At 38.6% G+C, this 25,546-nt stretch overlaps 1 protein-coding gene across 2 annotated transcripts; it reads right to left on the minus strand.

Moving 5' to 3' along the window:
* Window positions 1-5,071: 5,071 nt before the first annotated feature.
* Window positions 5,072-25,320, minus strand: LOC113015512 (protein NLRC3-like). Of its 2 annotated transcripts, XM_026157501.1 has the most exons (11): window positions 25,228-25,320; window positions 23,595-23,673; window positions 23,008-23,130; window positions 22,732-22,854; window positions 11,485-11,563; window positions 11,101-11,329; window positions 8,762-10,538; window positions 8,469-8,642; window positions 7,520-7,696; window positions 7,192-7,238; window positions 5,072-6,361 (listed from the first exon to the last, which is right to left on the minus strand). In XM_026157501.1, the coding sequence occupies exons 2-11, from the start codon at window positions 23,639-23,641 to the stop codon at window positions 5,820-5,822; spliced, it is 3,318 nt and encodes a 1,105-aa protein (XP_026013286.1). In that variant the 5' UTR covers window positions 23,642-23,673; window positions 25,228-25,320; the 3' UTR covers window positions 5,072-5,819. The 2 variants fall into 2 exon arrangements, with proteins under 2 accessions (XP_026013286.1, XP_026013287.1); XM_026157502.1 differs by lacking the exon at window positions 25,228-25,320 and having other exon boundaries at window positions 23,595-25,218.
* Window positions 25,321-25,546: the final 226 nt, after the last annotated feature.

Genomic DNA, 25,546 nt, shown 5'->3' on the forward strand with positions numbered 1-25,546 from the left:
TGTTCCCCACACAGAGTGGTTTTAGATGGAGGGGCTCCCTCCTCTCTGTCCTCACACTGATACATGCTGCTGAATTGACGTCAGCTCACACACACTTTCTACCTTCACCTTCCGAGGAAACACAAATCATTCATGTGCACATCAACTGAAATCCTCCTTTCCATCATGTGTGCTGTCCAAATATCAGCTGCTTCTTTTCTGCTTCATCTCAGTGTCAGCTGAATGCAGTCAGACAGCAGTGTGAGGCAGAGGAAGCTGCCATCAGCTGCTCTACTTCTACTATCAGTCCACTAGATGACGCCATGAATCACACACTGAAATACACTGAGTCACTGTAACTGGAAGCTTCAGTTCATTAATAATCACTCAGTTTAACACATCTAAACAGGATTTTAAAACAATTTGGATGATCCATAATTCAGAGAGGATCAGTAGTATTTAAGGTAAAGTGAAGAAGTGGATATTACTGTTTGAATATGTGATGATTATAATTATTGTGAGTACAAGAAAACAATGATTAGAATAAAATGGGCTCAAGTTTGTTTAGATGACAGGGTGCAGCTGTAGATCACACGAATAGGACAGGATTTGTGAATGTGTGTGTTTTAGGTTGGTTTAGCTATAAGCCTGGGTGTGTGTAACTGTAGAGAGAGAAGAATTTATTGACAGTGGGGGTCTGCCTGACATAAAACGAAATAGGAAGCCACAGTTGGAGGGTGCTAGAAATGTGTGGAACAGCTAGAAAAGAGAGAAGTAGTTCGTTGCCCTTCAGCCTGAGGTGCAGAGAGTACATCATACCCCCACACATCCTGTTTATAGGGTGCCTGAGCATTGGTGTTACACACAGACACGCACACTCACACACATATAGTGCTATGTATATTCATATATCATCATTTAGGAAAGTTGTTTTGAATATTGTAGATGACCATTAGAAATAAACACCAAGTCTAAATGTAAGGACCTGCTGGACTGTCCCTCAGATCTGCTTCTAGGTTGAAAGATCTCCCTCCGCGCAGAGCATCAGGGTGTTTGTAACTTCAGAGTGGTTTTTTTAGCTGGGTGATAAAAGGACCAGCAGTATAGAGTGAAGATTACAACATTATCTACCCAATGTATGAGTTTTAGTTTAAAATTGTATAAATCATGGTAAACTAAGGTTCACAAGTGTTTCTCTAAATTGTGTTTTTATATTAAGTAACAATTCTTTTATCTTTTGCCTGAACATATGGATAGGAAGTCACACATTTTGTTGTTACACATTAGACCAATGACATCAGTATTTGCAGAAATATATGGAGGTGACTGACAAGTTTCCATGTTACCATGGCAACGTGTTTCACTTCCTTTGGTTGCATTTGTATCTGTCAGAAAAAAAGAGAAGAGAGAAGACAGGAAACTGCTGCCAGCAGCATCTTTGCAATGTGGTTTGCATTTTTACCATGTGACGTCACATGTCTAGGATGAGTTTTAGTATAACAGGCTGACACGGGAGAAATCAGTGTCAGCTTTGTGCATTCATCCCAGTCTTTGCTGTTTCTTCTGTGATATATGCAAGCTTACATACATACATATATACATTATATTATTAAGATTAAATATGTTTAATATTTTTGCTTCAATGTAATAAAAAATTAAATAACTTCTTTTTGACCTATGGAACAAAAGTCTTTACTGCCAGATGTAGCAGGTGTAAATCCTCAGTAACAACCCACCAGGCTGGGCAATGAGTACACAGTGACAGTCAGAAAACTAGACCCTTTAATGGTAATACATACAAATTATTATTAGTTATTATCATTATTATCAAATTATTATTATTAAGCTTTAAAATGTTGGAGCAGGATCAAATAAAGTCCATTATAAATGTGTACTACTCAAAGAAATAATTAAAGCGTTCTGTTAATAGAGCAGGAGCGGGAATGGTTTTACAGGTGGAGGGCACTAACATTTTTCCCTCTTCATCTTTTCTGTCTGTCTTGTCATTAGTTTTGCTTTGGCTAAGGTCATTGTCCCTACTGGCACCAAGAGGTGATACCAGAACGTTTGCTGTAAAGTCTCGAGAGCATCAAGGAGATTCCAGGAGACAGTCACTCTGGTAGAGCTGGACGGGGTCATAAAATGTCCTGAGCCATCAGCAGTATCTGTTCTTTTGTGCAAGGAGGAACAGGATGAGCACTGTCAGAGCCTTACAAAACAACCTCCAAGAGTCCACTAGTGTAAATGACCGAACAATTAGAAACAGACTTCACAAAGGCGAAGATCCTGTGGTGAAGGTCGAGATCCTCTACTGGGCCCCGTACTCACTCCCCAGCACCACAGCACCAGCCTGATTGTCATTTGCTGTGGAGTACTAGAATTAGCAGGTCCACCACTGGCACCCTGTGTTTTTTACAGATGAGAGCAGGGTTACCCTGAGCATGTGTGACAGCTGTGAAAGGCTCTAAAAAAGCAGTGGAGAACGTCATGCTGCCTGTAACATGTCAGCATGTCCGGTTTAGTGTTGGGTCAGTGATGGTCTGAGGACACAAATTGATGGAGGGATACACAGACTTCTACAGGCTGGGCAACTACACCCTGACTGCCATTAGGTATCAGGATGAAATCCCCAGACCCATGTCCTACCTGACAGTGGTGGAGAGGGTCCTGGGTACCTCCTGATGAAAAATGTGGCGAGAGTATGCAGGCAGTTCCTGCAGGATGAAGGAACTGACAGCACTGACTGGCCCCCAAGCTTGCCTAACCTAAATCCAACAGAACAACTCTGGGACATTATGTTTGAGTCCATCTGATGCCACCACGTTTTTCCCTCAGACTGCTGAGAAAGTCAGTGATGCCCTTCTCCAGATCTGTGATAAGATCCCTCTGTACACCCTCCACCCTCTTGTCAGGAACACACCCAGACATTGTCAGGCTTGCATACAAGCACATGACGTCCATACAGACGACTGAATACCATTTTGGGTTGGTGCCATTAAATTTCATCAAAATGGACTCAGAAAATTTTTCACTTTGGTTTTCTGAGCATCTTTGAATTCATTATGTTTATTATTTTCATTCCCATCAAACGACATGGCCTCTTTTCATTCCGACCACATTACCCATTCAATATCAGTACAAATATCCACTGTGTCCTTTTTCCCCACTGACATCTGATGTGTTTTCAAAGTGTTCATTTTTTGAGCAGTTACATGTTCACTCTGTTCTAGGAAGAAATCAGTAGAAATACACAAATGAAATGTCAACTATACATGATTATATCATTTCTCCAATAAACAGAAATGTTGAGCTCTTAATAATTAGGGAAAAAAACCCTTAAAGGTAGGTGTGGTGGAAGACACCAAAATGAAAGCATTGCTCTCATCTTAACAAGTGTTCTCAGACAAATGTAGTAAAAGTAAAAATACTGTTCATTTGGAGCAGCTCCTGTCTATAGTTTAATCATTGAATTATGGAAGGTGTACTTTGAGTTGAAGTAACTGTAGCAGTGGGAATATCTCAAGCAGAAAAAAAGAAGTATTCAAAGTTACTCGAAGAGAGCAGTGAAGAAAAAATATTGAGTTAACTTTCAGGTCCAGGAGAAGATCAAATTTGTAAAGCCAGTTTCAAAATAAAAGACAAATCCTCACAGTGAAAATATTTAAATAGGAATTCAAATATAGTTAATAAGTAGGTAAGTTCCTTGGCTCACATACAAAGAAGCGCACACAGATAAAATTGTGGCTGACACATTTACCTGCTGGCCTCCTTCATTCACTCTGAGTCTGTCACTGTGAGCTATGAGCGGCAGAGTTGTGCTGGAACTAAACAGCGCACAGCTGATGTGATCCAGGAAAACATTACAGACCGCCTCACTCACCTTCACACGGAGCTTCATATGGAAACGATCATCTGATACGAAATACAGGAAAGTGAAATGAAACTTCAATGAGGAAGGAAACACTCAGAGATGCGTTTAAGGCCAATCAGAATCGACAAAATCAACATCTGATCACTTTATAGTTTTAATCTTTTTGGGGAGAGAAATTGACGCATATATCAATGTTTGTCTTACGGTGTAATTTTTTGTCACTTAAACGTCAAACACACAGGCCTATTTTTTTTTTTAACTTGAAGGATTAAGCTCTTAGTTTCTTCAATGCTTAAAACATTTATTTTTTGAAGTCTGACAGTTTACTGTTGTTTTGTGTGAGCTGCATCCTTGATTAAGTTCTGAACTGAAGTTGGGTTTTTGGGGAGCAGCAAAGCTTCACAGGGAGCAAAATAAATGCAGAACGTCCTACATATTTAATGAAAGCCAGTCATTTATATCAGAATGTAGTTCAAAGTTTTACCAGCAGAGAGCGACAACTCCCCAATTTATGTCAAACTCGTTCACAGTTGATATTAGTTTTACTAGAGCTTCAGTGAACGTTCATCGTATTTTAAACAGATAACTGAGAGAGAGTTCCTCTGATGATGAAACAGTAATGCGCCATTTGTGGTGTTGCAGAGCTGTGGGACTGTACTTGTGGTCATTATGGGACGATTCCTCTGGTTTGAGCAAAAAGATTTTAACGCTGGAAATCCATCAGCTCACTTTAACAGACAGCGGCTCGATTTACTAACAGTCCGCACCAGAGAAACAAACATGTTCAGGCATTAAAAAACTACGGCTGGAATTTTCAAGTGGTGTAGTGTCATTTTTGTGACTGAGAGGCATGGTCACAGCAAGTCTTTTTATGGCAGACCTATAATGTATTTCACATTTTACATTAATAATAATATTTGTGGCATGCAGTAAATTTAACACTGGGATTTGTGATGGTTTGAGTGTTTACCTGGATTCAGGGGGAAAGGTCAGAAAAATATAAATGGGATGGGTGTACGACTCAAAGATGTGAGTGTAGTGCTAAAACTTTGTCTCTGTCCTGCAACTCTTCACAAAAGGGATTCTTTTCTCAGCAGTGCACACAGAGTGATTTTCATATAGTTCACTCCCCCATCAGAGCTATGCAGACCATATTGAAATGCAACTGTTAATACGACTGTGGCAGATTTTAAGAAGAACCTGTAGCCTCACACAGAAAAAAAAGAGCAAAACCCTTGTTTACCTACATTACACAGCATCAGTATGTTCATTAACATACAGAGTTTCAAACATGAAGACCACATGTTCTGGTGAACTGTTTAAAAACATCAACAAAAACACTTTTGCTGTAGCCTATAGATTTAAATCTCTTTATATTCCATTACAGATGCTACTGTTACTTACCCCAAACATTAGGCACTGTTATGCTACTACTATCATCTACTACTGTTACTATTACTACTGCAAAATAAAAAAAGGCAGTATAATAAACAAACAAACAAGATGAGAGACAAATAAAACTATATGTATTAACAGTGTATAAACAAATTTCATAAAGACAAAATAGTCTTTAGCCCAGAATTGTGAAATTATTTTCTTACAGCATTAAAACTAATTAAATTAAAATAAATACAAAATGAAGGTAAACACAACAAACATAAACAGAGCAGTGTACAGTACCTGGTTTGAAAGTTGACCTTTTCCAAGATTTTAAAGTCTAAAAGACCCTTATTATTATAATGTCTTTACATTACAATATAAATATATAATATAGGCAGCTGTTGTTGTGATTTGGCACTATATAAATAAAAGTGAAATGAAAAGTTCAGTGACACTCATCTCACTCTGGGTTTTTGTTCAAACTTGGTTCTGTCAGTTTTCATTCCAAAATCATATTTCACAATCTTCATCAGTTTTAAGGTTAAACAGTATTAATGGAACCAGTGAGTTTTCTGTCCATGCTTCTGGTCTACAGTGTGCACAGAAAGGCTGATGAGTTCAACTTCACCCCATAACCAAACCCAGGATAAAGAGTTTCAGTGAAAGTGGTGTTGAAGGTGTGGAGGTGGATCAGAGTGTCAGAGGAGACTCTGTAGAAGGACAGAGTGCCAGCAGGACAGTCCACATACACTGCTACTCTGTGAGAAACATTAGATAATGACGTTACTGTAATGGGAGTCCCGCTGTTGTTGTGCCAGGCGCTATACCCTCCATCAGTGCAGGTCAGACACCAGGACTGCTCATTGCCTCCAAATTTTGAGGCATCAATGTCTCCGTTCCTTCCGATCCCTCTGTAGCTTACTGCAATATAAACCTTTCCAACCCACTCAACCTCCCAGTAACAGCGACCAGTCACACCATTTTCACACAGCACCTGAGGCCAGTAATCAAATCTCTCTGGGTGGTCAGGATACGGGTGCTCCTTTCTCAGGTCTGTCACTTTTTTGTTGCTTTCGGATAATTTGAGGAATTTGTGAGCTGTGTTTGGGTCCAGCGTGAATTCACAGAAATCTACCAAAAAGAGCATAAAAATCTTTGGTTAATATTGTCTAAAGTTTCCTGTTTTTCATGTATATCTATATTTAAACTGCATTAAGTTGATTTTTGGCTAAGTCTATTTTTTTAGTAAGTGATGTTTCCATCTGGGGTAAAACTACCTCCTCCAGTGTGTTGTAGCCTGCCACTGGGGACGTTTGAGGACATGTCGGTGGACTCATATTTGATATGACATGAGAAAATACTTAAGGGAAACAAGCTCAACATATGCAGTACCGAAAACTGCAAATGGTTTGAAAAGAATCAAGACGTTCAAGATCAAAACTCTAAATTAAAAAGGTTTGCGATCCATCCCCTCCATGTATGAATTAAAAGAACGGGACTTAACATTCAGCCCTGATGTGGTTGATGAAGCACAAATAATACAATATATAAAATGTTTGTTTTAATGTTGCATTAAAGCAGAGGGGCGATCGTGGCTCAAGAGCTGGGAGTTCGCCTTGTGATCGGAAGGTTGCCGGTTTGAGCCCTGGGTCAGACAGTCTCGGTCGTTGTGTCCTTGGGCAAAACACTTCACCCATTGCCTACTGGTGGTGGTCAGAGGGCCCCCTGGCGCCAGTGTCCAGCAGCCTCGTCTGATTGGGACTAGTAAAGCGCTATACAAATACAGGCCATTTACCATTATACAGTAACATTTACTACGCAAGAATGCACAAAATGCTATATCATGATGAATAAGAGAAAGTAATTCAAAAGAAAAACTATGACTCATTGAAAGTGGGGGAGAGAGCTCAACAGGGGAAGTATAAACATAGTACATTAGAAAAAACAAAAAAAGCACTTACACTTCCTCAGACTTGATTTTAACCACTCGATTCCAACTGGGTCAGCTCTGCAAGATATGGGAGGAGAAATTATTATCTTCCTTTGTTACGTCGCAAATACTTCTAAACACTAAGATGCAGATAAAGTTAAATAAAGCAAAACACCAAATATAGAAAGATTGTTGTAATATTTGTGAAGTATCCCTTTGGTAAACACAACTAAGAGCAAATAGTCTGCAAAAGAAATCTTTGCATATCACAGAACTACTGAAAATCCTAATCCTAGTTAAGTTTGCATGTAGATGCGGAGGAGGACTTTTTCATGTTTTTAATCAGGGTGATTGCTGACCTGAGATTTTCTATTCTCCAGTGTGGATCATTCAACTCAGCAGCCAAAAGTTTCACTCCTGTGTCTCCAGGGTGATTGTAGGACAGGTCGACCTCTCTCAGATGGGAGGAGGGGTTGGAGTTCAGAGCTGAGGCCAGAGCAATACACCCTTCATGCGTGATCATGCAGCCTGTCAACCTGCAAACGCAAAACTACCATTAACTAGGATATATTAAATTTTATGAGATAAGATATATTATACTTCTTTTATCCAGGGAGTTGGAAAAGGGTGTCACAGGAGCCAATGCATTAAACAAAATCTATTTAAAAAGGCCATAAATGAAGTAGAATAACACAATTAAATAAAAGCGATTTAAAATATCCCAGTAAGGGAAAAACTTATAGAGTGAAAAGAACAAGCTGCAAAGTGAAATAAAATAAAATTTAAATAATACAAAAATGAAACAATACTGCAATCTGTGAATCTTAGAGAAAGAGCTCCATTGTCTGTGCAGCAACTGTTGCAGATTGAGGTTATTCTATATTATATTACATATTATCCACACCCATTTGGCTTACCTCTGAATCTGCTGATGGACAAACCCAAACAGTGTATTCAAACTGAAAAGAGCATTTCCCATCACTAGCAGACTTTCAGATGCTCCAGAATCACTGTGGACAAATACTGGGTGACCTAGTCACCTTTGACACTAAACCCCAAATTACCTTCTCTGATCAAACAATCGTCACCCAGCTGTACAATAAAGAGAAATACACACACACTTTTTTGTTTCTTTTTCTTTTTCTTGTTTTTTTTTTAAATGTCATAATGCATATGACTAAACCAAGTACATTTTCTTAAATTGAGATTTTGGAAAACAAATATGAGGTGCAATGACAATGAAAAAAAGTAAATACATAAATGTTCATTTTTAAAGCAACTCAGTAAAACAGAAGATATTGAACTGACCTAAGAGTTTCCAGGGCGCAATGTGGACTTTCCAGACCTCTGGATAGTGCCTTGACTCCTTTGTCCTGCAGGTCATTGTTACTCAAGTCCAGCTCTCTGAGTCTACAGGATGGAGAGCTGAGAATTGTGGACAGAGCGTCACAACTTCGTTCTGTAAGGTTACAGCCACTCAGTCTGGAAAAACATAGGAGAATAAATAAACACATATTTAAAAGAAAAGGAGAAAAAAAAATCTGGTTTTAACAACTATCACATGAACCAAAATACCCAAACCAATATCTGTACCCACTTACAGAGCTTTCTTAGAGGCCGTGACCACTGGTAGCAGCCTCAGAAGTGCAACCTCAGAAGCAGAGTATTTCTTCAGGTCAAACACATCTAGATCTTCTTCTGATGACAGTAAGATGAAGACCAGAGCTGACCACTGAGCAGAAGATAGTTTATCTGTGGAGAGACTTCCTGATCTCAGGGACTTTTGGATCTCTTCCACTAGAGAACGATCATTCAGTTCATTCAGACAGTGGAACAGGTTGATGCTTTTCTCTGGACAAGGGATTTCCTCGATCTTTATCTTGATGTACTGGACAGTTTCCTCTTTGGTCGGTGAGCCACTTCCTGGTTGTGTCAGCAGACCTCGAAGGAGAATCTGATTGCTCTGCAGTGACAGACCGAAAAGGAATCGAAGAAACAAGTCCAGGTGCCCATTTGGACTCTCTAGAGCCTTATCCACACTACACTGGTAAAAAAGGTTTTCTCTTTGAAAAGTTGATTGTTGTTCTTCCATCAGATTGATACCAGACTTAATAAAGGTCAGATGGACATGAAGAGCAGCCAGAAACTCCTGAACACTCAGATGGATGAAGCAGAACACCTTGTCTTGGTACAGTCCTCTCTCCTCTCTAAAGAGCTGTGTGAACACTCCTGAGTACACTGAGGCTTCTTTAATATCAATGCCACACTCTGTCAGGTCTGATTCATAGAAGATCAGGTTGTCTTTCTGCAGCTCATTAAAAGCCAGTTTTCCCAGAGACTCAATCATCTTCCTGCTCTCTGGACTCCAGTGTTTATCTGGTTCAAATTTACTATATTGATTATACTTAATGTTGCTCAGTTTTGTCTGAACCACCAGGAAGTGAATGTACATCTCAGTCAAGTTCTTGGGAAGCTCTCCTCCCTCTCTGGTTTTTAGCACATCCTCCAGAACTGTAGCAGTGATCCAGCAGAAGACTGGGATGTGGCACATGATGTGAATACTTCGTGATGTCTTCATATGTGAGAGAACTTTATCAGATAGCTTGTCATCTGAGAACCTCTTCTTGAAGTACTGTTCCTTTTGAGGGTCAGTGAACCCTCTGACCTCTGTCAGAATGTTAACACAGTCAGAAGGAATCTGATTGGCTGCTGCAGGTCGTGTGGTTATCCAGAGGTGAACAGAAGGAAGCAGTTTCCCTCTTATAAGGTTTGTCAGCAGCACTTCCACTGAGGTGGACTTTCTAGGGTCAGTTATGAGCTCAGTGTTGTGGAAGTCCAGAGGAAGTCGACACTCATCCAGACCATCAAAGATGAACACAACCTGGAAGTCTTCAAAGCTGCAGATTCCTGCTTCTTTGGTTTCAGTAAAGAAGTGATGAACAAGTTCCACCAAGCTGAACTTTTCCTCTTTCAGCACATTCAGCTCTCTAAAAGTGAATGGAAATATGAACTGGATGTCCTGGTTGGCTTTGCCTTCAGCCCAGTCCAGAATGAACTTCTGTGTTAACACTGTTTTCCCAATGCCAGCCACTCCTTTTGTCAGCACTATTTTTGGTTCCTCTTTTCCAGGCAAGCCTTTAAAAATATCTTCTTGTCTAATTGTTGCTTCTGGTCTGTCTGGATTTCTGGAATTTTTTTCAATCTGTCTGACCTCATGTTCTTCATTGACCTCTGCAGTCCCCCCCTCTGTGATGTAGAGCTCTGTGTAGATCTGATTCAAAAGGGTTGGATTTCCTGCTTTAGCGATCCCCTCAAACACACACTGGAACTTCTTTTTCAGAGTAGATTTGAGATTCTGTTGGCACATGGAAGGAGATTCTGAAAGAACAAAGAACACCCTGTACTTAAAGAGAATTTACATCATAATACTGACACACAAAAGTGTTTTACTCTTGGCTGACGCAGAATAATTGTCATTTTGATTCTTGTTGAAGTGCAAATAAAATCAGCCTTTCATTACAAAAAAACCAAAAGCTTGGCATAAATGAAGCATGTGACTTCATTTAAGTACATTGGCACCATTTTATTTTTTACAAATGGTGCCAATGTACCATTTGTAAAAACAAAAACAAAAACAAAAAAAAACGTAATTCTACTTTAAAGAAGTCTGTTGGTGTTATTAGCTTGCTTGGATGGTGAGGTACATTTGAAAATCGAATCTACTTAGGCTAAAACCAGCCAAAAGCGAAGCTTGATGCTGGGAGGAGGGAGCCCAAAGCCAGAGACGGTCAGAAACAGAAAGCAGACAAAGCACAGGTCCATAGTAACTGATCAAATATGTACAGCATTTGGTGGAAATCTAGCAAAGGTAGCATAAACTAGTTATAAATTATTTATGCTGAGCAAGTCTCTGTTTAAGCCTTTAGAGAAATATTCTTACTGCACTGCAAACAGTCAGCGAGCCTCTCCTTCTTCATTCTCCTCAGGAAGTGCAGTGTGATCTTCAGAAATGCTTCTCTACTTCTCTTCCTCTCCTCTTCATCCTCACCCTCCAACAACTCATCAACCTCTCTTTGATTCTCTAAGCATTGTGGGTAATCTGGACTCAGAACCTTCTGTATCTTTTTCAGCTCACTCTTCACAAAAGCGATGATGTTGTCCTCCAGCATCTAGAACACAATACTCTGTGAATATCCAATCAAACTGAAATCATCAAGCCAATCAGATTCATGTTGTAAACACTAACAATGTGCTGGACTACAAGTGCAGCATAGAAATGACTGAACCGTATAGATGCCAGAATAACTGTTGTGCATGTACAGACCATAAATATGGAGTCCAGGTGTGTTTGATGATCGTGGGCAGACCGGCCTTTAGGAGCTCCTGAGGTCTGCTGGTCCACGCTGTGAAGAAATCATCAAGAATTAGAGACAGGGATTTTATTTCTCGAAGTTGGCTTGAGTTCCGGTGACGTCACCATCCTGAATGGCGGCCTAAAGTAATAGCTCCCTCGTGAAAATAGTTATTTCGTCCCTTCAGACCATCAAATACTAGACCTACAAATAATACTCGAACAGATGAGAGGGGCAAGAATGGGGAAGACGTGTGCAAACAAAGAAACCACCGCCGCAGAAACTGCAGATGCAGAAAATTCGAGGAGCAGCTCTCTTACGAAGGGACAAGAAGGCGAAGCTAATGCTAACCCAGCTCCCTCAAGTGCCGACGTAAGTTTGACAAAAATCTTGGAGGAGATTCGGGACTTCCGAAAAGACATAAAAGAACAATTAACTGGTATTAAATCAGAGATTATCAGCGTTAATCAAAAAATAACGGAGGCAGAGGTACGAATTGAAAAAGTGGAAGACCGTGTTCAAAATTTGGAACAGACGCTGAATAAGATGATAAAAGTCATGGATCAACAAGAAAATAAGTTACTTGACTATGAAGGAAGATCCCGACGAGAAAATTTAAGGATACAGTGGGGCAAAAAAGTATTTAGTCAGCCACCGATTGTGCAAGTTCCCCCACTTAAAATGATGACAGAGGTCAGTAATTTGCACCAGAGGTACACTTCAACTGTGAGAGACAGAATGTGAAAAAAAAATCCATGAATTCACATGGTAGGATTTGTAAAGAATTTATTCGTAAATTAGGGTGGAAAATAAGTATTTGGTCACCTCAAACAAGGAAAATCTCTGGCTCTCACAGACCTGTAACGTCTTCTGTAAGAAGCTTTTCTGTCCCCCACTCGTTACCTGTATGAATGGCACCTGTTTGAACTCATCATCTGTATAAAAGACACCTGTCCACAGCCTCAAACAGTCAGACTCCAAACTCCGCCATGGCCAAGACCAAAGAGCTTTCGAAGGACACCAGGAAAAGTATTGTAGACCTGCACCAGACTGGGAAGAGTGAATCTACAATAGGCAAGCAGCTTGGTGTGAAAAAATCAGAGGAGGAGCTGTGAATACGGGGAACTTCACTGTGTTGTCCAGTCTATTTCCCCCTATTGGCAAGCTCACGCAAGTAGGGCCGTTTATGCCCCGGAAAGATAATTATACGTGCTTTAAGTTTTCCACAGATAAAGTTAAATATCGGTTGGGGGAAATTGACCCCAGTTGGTGTTCGGTCACCCAGATTGGGAGGACCACCAACAATGTGAGTGATGCAGCCACCCTAATTGGGACTTGGGCTAGGAGCGGGCTGTATTACTATTGCGGGCACAGGACTCTACTGGTTCGTGTTCCTCTTGGGAGCGTGGGGACGTGCGCGATGGTGAGACTAGGAGCGCCACTTATGCTAATCGGAAATAAGGTAAAATCAATTCCCTCACACAATACACGCACTTTGGCAGCCAGGCGCAAAAGACACATTTTGAGGAAGAGAGGAATACATGACACAAATGTTTATGACCCTAGAATGAATTCCCCCACCTGGATCGACTCCATTGGAGTGCCCAGGGGGGTTCCAAATGAATTTAAACTTGTTGATCAAATAGCAGCCGGGTTTGAAAATATTCCAATAATTTCTGCTTTCTTTCCAGTGACTCCAAACAAGAATGTAGATAGGATTAATTATGTTCATTACAATGTGCTGAGGCTCTCTAACCTGACCAGAGACGGCATGGAGGGGTTGGCGGAGCAGGTGGGTCCGACCTCGTTAATGGGAGTGCAGAATAGAATGGCCCTTGACATGTTGTTAGCGGAAAAAGGGGGCGTGTGTTCTATGTTTGCCGATCAGTGTTGCACCTTTATTCCAAACAATACTGCTCCAGATGGGTCGGTAACCAAGGCTCTGGAGGGCCTAAAGAGCCTTTCTGAAACTATGCATGATCACTCAGGTGTTGGTAATCCGTTAGAAGGCTGGCTGACCTCAGTGTTCGGACGGTGGAAGGGGGTTATCGCTTCGGTCATGTTTTCTTTGTCTGTTGTGGTGGGTATTATGGTTATTTGTTGTTGTCTCATCCCTTGTGCCAGAAGAATGTTCAAAAGTATGTCTGTGAGGGCAGTGGACCCTGGAGTCACTACTCCAATGTCCATGATGCCAATGATGCATGTAGAACTGAATGTGTAGGCCAAGGAGGGACACAACTGTTTGTGACCTCTGGATTCTCCAGAGGTCAACAGAGGGAATTGTAAAATAAGGAGGGGATGTTTTTCTCATTATCATTTAATATTTTAATATGGCATTATTAGTTCATTAGAAGTATATAACCAGCTTTGCATTAAGCATAAATTGAAGTTTTTGACCTTACATTATCTTTTGCATTTACAGTGATGGCTATAATTTCAGTTTGATCTTTTTCCTTGCAGGTACCAGAATAATAACATGATTTTCCATTGCAGATGTAACCCTGATCATTCCATACACATTGCAGTTTGTTGCTTATTTTAGAGTTGTGCTCAAGTTAATTAAAGGTTAAAGCTACAGCCAGCGCGAGTCTGGCTGATCTATGGAGGGCAAAGGCTTTGAGCTTGGAAGGCCGCACGCGCTTACACAGCACTTATAAGATGTTATTCTTGGTGATTTTGTGCTTAGTCATGTTTTAATATGTTTTAAGTAGAAGTAGCTGATCCAGCAATATTCATTTAATATTATATACTTGATTTAGAGCAATACACACTGATGGTCTTAACAAATGAAAGAGTCCTTGTAGCTGCCATGTTGTGTCTTAGCAGGGTACAGACGGTTCCAGGAGACGGGGGCAGTCAGCGTCTGCCCTCGGGAAGGAGACAATGTTATTCTTTGTGTTAAATAAAATTGTCAACATTGATTGTATTACACCTGTCACTACGCATGAAGGGGCGTTCTAATACCCTGATTTCATGAAACTATGGTGATGTGTTTTTTGAGACGAGATCTGAGACTGTCTGCATACAGTGTCCATCTCCCACGTGTGTGATCATTAAATCATCGTTTGACTCAACCCGACCGGACCAGTGTTGTTATTGTGGGTTTTTCCTCTGGTGTCCATCCCCAATATTTTGAACCTTAACAACTATGAAGGAAGATCCCGACGAGAAAATTTAAGGATACAGTGGGGCAAAAAAGTATTTAGTCAGCCACCGATTGTGCAAGTTCCCCCACTTAAAATGATGACAGAGGTCAGTAATTTGCACCAGAGGTACACTTCAACTGTGAGAGACAGAATGTGAAAAAAAAATCCATGAATTCACATGGTAGGATTTGTAAAGAATTTATTCGTAAATTAGGGTGGAAAATAAGTATTTGGTCACCTCAAACAAGGAAAATCTCTGGCTCTCACAGACCTGTAACGTCTTCTGTAAGAAGCTTTTCTGTCCCCAACTCGTTACCTGTATGAATGGCACCTGTTTGAACTCATCATCTGTATAAAAGACACCTGTCCACAGCCTCAAACAGTCAGACTCCAAACTCCGCCATGGCCAAGACCAAAGAGCTTTCGAAGGACACCAGGAAAAGTATTGTAGACCTGCACCAGACTGGGAAGAGTGAATCTACAATAGGCAAGCAGCTTGGTGTGAAAAAATCAACTGTGGGAGCAATCATCAGAAAATGGAAGACATACAAGACCACTGATAATCTCCCTCGATCTGGGGCTCCACGCAAGATCTCATCCCGTGGGGTCAAAATGATCATGAGAACGGTGAGCAAAGATCCCAGAACCACACGGGACCTGGTGAATGACCTGCAGAGAGCTGGGACCAAAGTAACAAAGGTCACCATCAGTAACACACTACAACGGCAGGGAATCAAATCCCGCAGTGCCAGACGTGTTCCGCTGCTGAAGCCAGTGCATGTCCAGGCCCGTCTGAAGTTTGCCAGAGAGCACATGGATGATACAGCAGAGGATTGGGAGAATGTTTGTGTGTATATCTCTACCCCAATTGGATGAGATTATATAGATATAAGCGAGGGATGCATAAAGACACACTTTCTGTGTAATGAACAACGACTTTGTTTTCTTTCGCCTCAAGTGCCATGGTGGGGGCCCTCAGCCCATATATGGGAGAGGCTTTCCCTCACAGCTAGACGCTTTTTCTAGCTCTACCCAGGGTCACTTATTAGAGACCCCAGCCTTGGAACCACAGTTTTTTTTTCTACTTGTTACCTATGTTTGATATCTTTGTTTGTTTAGGGAGTAGATCTGATAAGTTTCATTTTATTTGTTCCATGGACATATGTTGATTACATATGGCTAGTGATAAAGTAAAATTTCTATCTTTCAATGTTAATGGGCTGTTAAATCCAATTAAACGTACTAAAATCTTAACTAAAGTGAAAGCAGAACAAGCCCATATAGTCTACTTACAGGATACCCACTTGACAGATAAAGAGCACGTAAAATTAAAGAGAATGGGTTTTACTAATTTGTTTTTTTCTTCATACAAATCAGGACATAGGAGGAGTTGCAATCCTTATTTCAAGTAAATTAAACTTTGAAAAAGTATCTGAAATGGGTGATAAAGAGGGTAGATTTATTCTAGTAAAAGGAAAAATAGATGGGAATTTGATCACCCTTTTAAATGTTTATGCTCCGCCAGAGAGTGATATTAGTTTCTTCCAAAGGATCATTAATATTATGGTAACAGAAACAGAAGGCCTTTTGATTTGTGGAGGGGATTTAAATATACACCTACAGCCAAAATTAGACTCGTCTAGCAGGAAAACGTATGATAGGAAATCACCATATATCAAAGTGAATGCACTTTTTGAGGAGGTAGGATTAATTGACATATGGCGAGACCTTTTTCCTAATAGAAGGGACTATACTTACTACTCTGCTCCACACTCTCTTTATACAAGGATAGATTATTTTATAACATTTGGTAAAGATAAGGATAAAATACATACTTGTGGAATTGGGACGATAGATATAAGTGACCATGCACCAATATACTTATCCATTGATTTTAACCTACGGTTAAAAAATAATACATGGAAATTGAACTCAAGTCTATTGAATGATTCGCCTTTTAAGGCACAAATTAAATCAGAAATTAGTCTCTTCTTAGAGTTCAACGATACCGGAGAAGTACCACCTCCCATACTATGGGATACTTTGAAGGCGGTACTAAGAGGGAAAATTATAGCAATAACTTCATTTAGGAAAAAAGATAAGAATAGAAAACTAGAGGAGTTGAATAAGAGACTAAAGGAACTAGAAAGAAGACATAAAAGGGACTCAGCACAGGATATATTAAGGGAAATCAAAAACATTAGGAATGAAATTAACAATCTAGCCACACAAGAAATCAAGAAAGATTTAATGTTTTTGAAACAGAGACACTATGAAAGTGGCATTAAATCTACCAAAATATTGGTGTGGAAATTGAAAAAAAAGACAGCGGAAAATACAATTTATAAAATTAAGGACCCAAGTACAAAAGTGATAAAAAATAAATTAAATGAAATACAGGAAGCCTTTGAAAGATTCTATAAAACCCTATACTCGGAAGCCCCTGGCGGGACTGAAGCTCAGATTGATAGCTTCCTGAACCCTCTAGACTTACCCACTTTAGATGAAGAACAAAATCAAACAATGATAATGAACATAACTGAAGAAGAATTAAAAGCTGCAATTAATAGGCTTAAATTAAGTAAATCACCAGGACCAGATGGTTACACGGCAGAGTGGTATAAAGAATTTAAAAAGGAACTGATACCTGTTTTATTGCCTACATTGAATTGGGTTTTGAAAAAGGCACAAATGCCCCCCAGCTGGAAGGAGGCAATTATCTCAGTTATACCAAAAGAAGGCAAAGATAAAAATGGAATGTGGATCTTTCAGGCCAATCTCCCTTCTTAGACTATAAACTTTTCACATCTATCATGGCCAAACGGCTAGAAGAGTTCCTACCAACATTGATATGTAACGACCAAACGGGTTTCATACATCAACGCCAAACACAGGACAATATACGAAAGACATTACATATTATGGACCATATACAAAAACATAAAATCAAAGCAATTGTGATGAGTGTAGACGCTGAAAAAGCCTTTGATTCCGTCAACTGGAAGTTCCTTTACAGGGTATTATATAAATTTGGCTTTCATGATACGATTATTAAAACTATACAAGCACTATATGACAATCCTACAGCCAGGATTAAAATTAATGGATGCCTATCTAACAGTTTTACCCTAAAAAGGGGCACTAGACAGGGCTGTGCATGGTCACCGTTACTTTTCGCATTATACTTGGAACCACTAGCTCAATTCATTAGGCAAAACGAAGACATTAAGGGAATTTTTATTAAAGGGACGCAATATAAACTGGCTTGCTATGCGGATGACATTTTGGTCTACCTTGGACACCCAACATATTCTTTACCTAAACTGATGCAATCATTTGAACAATACGGCCAATTATCAGGCTACAAAATTAATATAGGTAAAGCCCAGCTACTCTTATATAATTATAGCCCACCAGAAGAAATAAAATGTAGTTATCCCCTGGTATGGCAAACGGAGTCTTTTAAATATTTAGGCATAAATTTACCGAAAGATCTTACAAAATTATTTGAACAGAATTACCTACCCTTATACAAAAAAATAAAGGAAGATATAGTAAGATGGAACTTAATTCCTTTCTTTAGCTTTAATTCAAGAACTGATTCTATTAAAATGAATGTATTGCCAAGATTTTTGTATCTATTTCAAACCCTACCAATAGAGATTAACCAAAGTCAATTTAATGAGTGGGACAAAATGTTATCTAGATATATATGGCAACGTAAAAGACCAAGGCTTCGCCTCAAAACTCTACAGCTGGCTAAGCAAAAGGGAGGATGGGGCCTCCCTGACCTCAGATACTACTACTTTGCAGCGCAGATGAGAGCAATAATATGCTGGTGTAACCCATCATACACTGCCCAATGGAAAACCATTGAGGAACAAATGCTGTCTATTCCTATTCAGGCAATTCTAGCTGACAATAATCTACAAACCTATATAAAAAACATTGATAACCTGTGGGTGAAAAGGACCCTTAAAACATGGAAAACTATTATAAAGGAATATAAACTCGAGACCAATATTACAGTTCTTAAATGGTGTGCTTACGACTCAGAGTTCAAGCCTAATGAATTGGATTCTAGATTCAAGGACTGGACAGGTAAGGGCATAACAGCCCTGCGTAGTATAATGAAAGATGGAAAATTGTTCAGCTTTGACACGCTTAGAAAGACATTTTCATTAGAAAAACAAGACTTCTATCGATATTTGCAGTTAAGGCACTATGCTGACACGAAGATGAGAAATGTAACAATGATAAACACACGCTCGATGGAATTGTTTATAAAAAGCTATAACTCAGAAACTATTGATAGAATTGTATGTCTGTATAAGGGTCTAATGGATTTGAAACCACATTCGACTTCATATATTAGAACAAAATGGGAGAAGGAAGGAGGGATAAAAATATTAGAGGAAGAATGGACGGCAATATGGAGGTATCAGTGGATGTGTACCAGCTCACAAAAGTGGAGGGAATTCGGTTGGAAGTGCATAATTAGATATTTTATAACACCTTCTCAGAAGTCTCATTATGATGATAACTCCCCTGCTTGTTGGAGGAACTGTGGAAATCAAAGTGCAAATCACTACCACATTTTTTGGGACTGCTCTATCTTGAGGGATTATTGGAGAGAAATACATAATGCCTTACAGGATATCTTTAAATGCGAAATACCCCTCGAGAGTAAGACTATGTTCTTTGGATATATACCTCAGGAATGGCCTAAATATGATAAACATTTAGTAAATGTTCTACTGGTGGCCTGTAAAAAGAGTATCACCAGAAAATGTTTATCCCCGGAGAGCCCAAACATAAGTACATGGATGGAAATCACAATGGAAATCTATAACATGGAAAAGATAACAGCTTCTGTTAACCACAAGCTGGAGAAATTTACATCATACTGGGAAAACTGGGTCAAATATATCACGCCTCATAGGCCAGATTTTATTTTTACAAACCAATAACTGTGATGTATGAGAGTATATATTTATAGGATCAGCCCCTACCAACACATCCGTTTTGTTTGTTTTTTTGTTTTTTTTTTGTTGTTGTTTTTTTGTTTTGTTTGTAGGTTTGTTGGTTTTGTTTGTTTTCTTATTTCGGATTATGTGATTGTTTCAATTGCTTCTATAGTTGTAAATATTTTCTCTTTATGACTCGGATGTAAATTAAAATACTATTTCGGTATCTAAGGCAGATAACCTAAGCAAGAAGTATGCTTACATGATGTACATACTGTGAATGCCTGCTTTTGAACCTTAATAAAAAAAAATATAAATTAAAAAAAAAAGAAGAAGAAGAATTAGAGACAGACACAATGTAAGGATCCCTGAAGTCATAATTATGAACTGAACATGAAATAAACATGTAGCAAACTTTGACTTCACTTAAGCAAATGTGCAGTGGGGCTTTATAAATTTAGACTCTAAAGTCCATGTTTAAAAGGAACAATTACTAGTTGGGTTTTTACAAGTGTTTGCACCCAAACAACTTACAATTGTTACATTTATGCAGACCAGAATGTTCCAAAAATGAAATGTACAATTTCACGTTTAATTTAAACTTATGTGAAATAACTAAAGACCTTACTACATTTAATGTGAAAGTATAATCCCTTGTTACTTTCATAAAAAAAGTTTATTAAAATTGCATTGTTAAAAAAGAAAAATACATGAAAAAATGAATGGTGATAAAAACTTATTTAATTTTTAGTAGTTTAGGAAGAATCTTGATGCATGTACAGTCACTCCTGGTAAGTAAATCCCAAAAAGTTGAGTCTGTTCATCTGGACGTAGCATTTTCAGTGAGAGAGACGTTTCATCACTCATCCAACGACTGAAGAAGTCACTCGGCTGAGTAATGAAACTTTTCTGCCACTGAAAACGCTACGTCCAGATGAAGAGAATCAACCTTATGGGAGTTCAGTAATTTCAGCTAGTCCTTAAAACGCCTTTTACTTTCTCACACTTAAATACGTTTTTATCAATTCTCAGTTACAAACTTACATTATCTTATTAAAAAACCTTGAATATGTAAGCACTTATTTATAATATTTATACACTGAATTCATACATTTAAATGAATGTAGACTGCTAAGAGAGAGTGGATTAATAATATTGTTTAGTAACTGTTAACAGTTCACTATAATGCATAAAAATAATAATAATAAAAAATTTAATTTAAAAGCTCCTCTCAAGACACACAAGGACACTTAACAATAGACTAAAACACATAGTAGAACAAAATGAAGAACAATAAAAAAAGATAAAATAAACAATATGTTTACAGTGAATATGCAGACTTGAACAGATAGATTTTGAGTTGAGATTCAAACTGAGGGAGAGAACCAGTGTTTCTTAAATCCGGGGGTAGAGAGTTCCACAGCCTGGGTTCTGCATTTCGTTGTACTATTGTACTAAGTATGACTGTGCAACGACAATAAAGACTTATCTTATCTTGCATAGTGTCCATCTGTGACGTTTAGTGTTTTAAAGCATGTATAAGAGAGAAGATGGAGTGACCCCGATGTAATACACTGTTAACCTTTGTGTCCCAGCTCTCTCACTGGTTAATATAGTTTTTAATCTGGCTACTTTCACTTTTACTTACTAGTGTGACTGGATTTAGAAAAAAATACCGCAACTTACAACAACTTGGGTAAAATACAACAATTTACTCTCTATTTATTGGTATTGTATGCATCATGGGTCTAAAGGTAAAGAACACTAAGTCTCTGAGCTGCCAGAAAATTTGATAACAAAATTATTATTTCTTTATTATACCAACTAATGACAAATAAAAATTAACATTACACCATGGGCCGAGGCTTTTGGTTCCTGTTTTTCTTGTTTTTAACTATTATTCTAGCTGAAACACTGCTTCCCGATCTTTGTCTCAACTAAGTGTTAGTGTTTTCCGTGTTTCCCCACCATAGTCATTATGTTTAGAGTTAAGAGTCAAATAAGACAGAAAAAATTACATCATAATTTATTTTCCTGTTGGAAATGTAAATGATTAAATTTAACGCTTGTAGTTAATATATTTATTATAGTTTTTTATTATAGTTTTTTTATTTAATTTTTTGTTTATAATTAAGTACAGTTTCAGTTAGTTTTCCAGACTAGTTTTTGTTTAAGTTAAGTTTTTATTCTTGTAAAAGTTTAGTTGTATTTGAGGTCTTATTGATTTCAGTGTTTCAGTCTTTTTAATCAGTCTTGTAAGGAGGACACACATCAGAGGGAAAATGACCAAAAATCAGTACAGGTGTTAAAAAAATAAAAACGTTTTAAAAGCAGTTTACTCAGATATCTAGAGTCTCGATAAACATATCCATCCATGCCATCAGGCAAGTTTTAGTAATGTTTTTTTCAACCACACTAATAGACACTAAAACTAAGGATATTTCTTTATATATATTTAATTTTATTTTAGTTTTAAACAATTTTTCAAAAGTCTAGTTTTTATTGTTGTCTTAGTTAAATAAAATATTTTTTTCATGCCTAGTTTTATTTATTTTTATTTTATTTTAGTAAAATATAATAAACTTGTGTATAACATTCATGTTTTTATTGTAAACGGTAAAACAGCTTTTGACTTCATTCTAAATAACTATACATTTAGAATTATTCATAGGCTACTATAAACTGTTACACATTATATAAAAAGTAAGGTATTGTTTCTTAATTTGATAAACATACACTTTATAACTACACTGTTACCTGGCGTCCACATATGTGGACATCACATTTTGGGTTATTTAGACCAAAATACTCAATTTTGCTCTACAAGGGCCTGATATCCATTTACGAGGACATTATACTTCTACTGTTCTATCAAAATTTTAAACGAATATCCTCATATGTAGCTCTTATTTTTCTTAAAAACAAAAATAAGGTTAAAAAAAAAAAAGATCTGATAATTCTTTGTATTTACGTTCATCGGGCTCCAATATGCCCAACTATCAAAGAGAAATTAAAAATGCATGCCGTGGAAGAGTTCGGGTCTTAGGAGGTTAAATGTATTTTACTGTGTCTGCAGGTCAGAACTGAAGCAGTTTGAAGACCTCACCTCAGACTGGGATCAGGACAGCAGACTCCTGGTTTAAACAGCAGAGGGTCAGACTTTGACTCGTTGCTCTTCAAGGACAAACAGCTGAGTTTAGACTCAGCCTCTGATGATCTGTGATGGATCCTGTTAGAAGACAACCATGGAGCATTACCCGTGATGCTTTACTGAGCTTCCTGTATCGTATTAACTATCATTAGTCAAGAAATCAACACTTAAGAAACAGTAAAGCTGATCAGGATGTCTTGAGCTAAAACGTGAATGTTAGAAATAGCTTGCCTGTGCTCAGCACAGCAAAGGCCTTCTTTAAAAGGGAGAGGTTCGGCCTTTGACTCATTACTCTTCAAAGACAAACAGCTGACTCCAGAATCTGCTTCAAGAGAAACTGACCTCTGGTAAACCCTGGAAGAGACCAGAAGATAACTGGAAAGACGGCAACCATCATTGTCTGATTGTCTGTCAAGTAGTTGACAAGAAAATACATAAAAGATAGAAGTAACTAAGTAACTAGTTCAGCGAGTAGTGCTTCATTGCAGCTCTGAGTTACTTCTACTGCACTGGATTTGATCTTGATCTTAATTATCATCTGAAGACAGCACTTTGTGATAGTTTTTATTCAAGCAAACAAGGAATCAGCAGATCAATTATAAATCCACGATGAAATAATCATCAGTTACAGTCTGGAGTGGAACAAGGAAAAACAGCTCTGAAAGGAAAATGCTTTATGAACACTGAAACATACAAAATAAAGCAATGTTTCTACTGTAGGACCACATACACATCAGTGAAGTCTTCTGTAAATGATTCTGTGTGGAGTTAAAAACAAGTTACCGTTCATTATACAGAAATGCATAATGCTGACTTACATCATGTTTTCAGAAGGTTGTCTGTCAAACACAATGGGCGGACTCATGGTGGCTCCTCGTGGACCTGCAGGTCATCATTCTGAGAAATGATGGTGACAAAAAACAAAATGTCATGAACGCACTAATACGACTGTCTCCATGTCACAGACGTATATAAGCTGCAGCGTTCATAATGCTTTTCATTCAGAAATATTCAGCTCATTACTGCCATAGATGTCACTGATGGTGATGGTAACAGGAAACTGCAGGATGTTAGTCTGAACCAGATAACCAGCTGTTATATATCTATTACACACATGTTGCATGAGAGCTCATGTGTTCTCCACGTTATTTCACCCAAGCTCTCCTCATAATTTCCTAAAAAGAACCCTCAGGTTCAGTCATGAATCACGGAATATTAAAAGGAAGCATGAAGCTGATTTTATAGTAAAATTATTGTTTTAACACAAAATGAATCTGGTTTCAAGCTGACTGACTTTATGTTAGGTTTTGTTGCTGGTTTGACAGAATCCAGCTGTGCTGTGGCCACCTCAGCTTTAAAATCAGTAGGACGTTTGTGTATACAGACTTTTGATCAGTACTTGGATTTTTGAAAAGCGGCCACTACAGCAACATCACAGACTTTAAATCAACCAAAAACATCTAATGAGAGACTTTCTGGATACATTTTAAATCCTTACATCTATAAAAGTTTCCATAAAATTTGATGCAGCTGAGCATCAGTGTGTTAACTTTGCTCAGCTTATCTTGTTGCTCTGTGTGCAGTTTAATATTTTTAATCATGTTTTTAATGGAATTAGTGTCAGTAAATGTAACTGAGTTATAACCTTCATCACTCAGGCCACTCACACACGGACTTTTCGTGTCTTTTCTTTGCACTTTCTCAAGGCACTTTGCAACTATTTTGTTTTCCAAAGTTCGCCTTTCTTATTTTTTCGATACATTTCTCTTAATTTAATAACTATATTTCTCTCCTGATTTCCATTTATTCCCACTGTCTACTAGTAGTTTTATAATCTTGCACAGTTGGTGTGGCGCATCTACACTTTCGTTCTACATGTAAAATGACAACAAAGGGCTCTTCTCTTGTATTTATAGGAAGCAGGAGGCAAACGTTCAGAATTTCATCATCCTGGATAAACCCGGTGTGTTTTCCCCGCGGGCCGTCACGGGGTTTCCCCGCCCACCTCAGTGAAAACAGATCAGCGGATGTGGGCGTGAGACACTCGGTGCATTTAACAGGTGTGTTTTGTTTCGGAGAACTCGGACACCTTCACCTGCGGCTGCGCAGACTCACCTGTCCAGTCCGTTCACAAACATTTCCGGTGAGCAACCGAAACTGAACAGCTGCCCAGAAACAAGCAGAGAGAGAGACGTCTGTAGACACTGAAAACACGAAACAAGCCAAACGGAGCCCACGCACCGCGGGGCAGGTCACAGAAAAACACGTGACACCCAGAAAATGTCATTGAGACTGCTAAAACTGCAGACTGAGACACTAGAAAACATTACAAAGATGTTTATCCTCCTTCGGAACATGACGCAATGAGTAACAGTAATAATATATCATATTGTGGACGCACAAAAACGGCCACTTAACACTATAATCACACCTCTGATCTCAGCTACTCACCTGTCTTTAAAAAGCTTCCAGCTGCGAGGATTCAGTCATTACAACGAGCCTCGTCCCGGAAGCCTACTCACAAAACTCAGCAAAGATCGCGAATCCTCTTAGTCCCTCCCACCAGAGCTCTGAGTGGAGGAGGCGGAGGAAGCGAAATAAAGAGGGAGGATTGTTAACTACAGCATGGACAGTTTTGTTTGCTGTATTTTACGAGCTCAGGTGTGACAGGACGTGTTTCATATTTACAGCCGCTTTAAACAGAATTCATAACATGAAGCATTGTGACATCAGGTGATCTGTTTATGCAGTAGCTGTTTAAAGACTTTTC

Source organism: Astatotilapia calliptera, chromosome 23, assembly GCF_900246225.1.
Source record: "Astatotilapia calliptera chromosome 23, fAstCal1.2, whole genome shotgun sequence".
Taxonomy (NCBI): Eukaryota; Metazoa; Chordata; class Actinopteri; order Cichliformes; family Cichlidae; genus Astatotilapia; species Astatotilapia calliptera.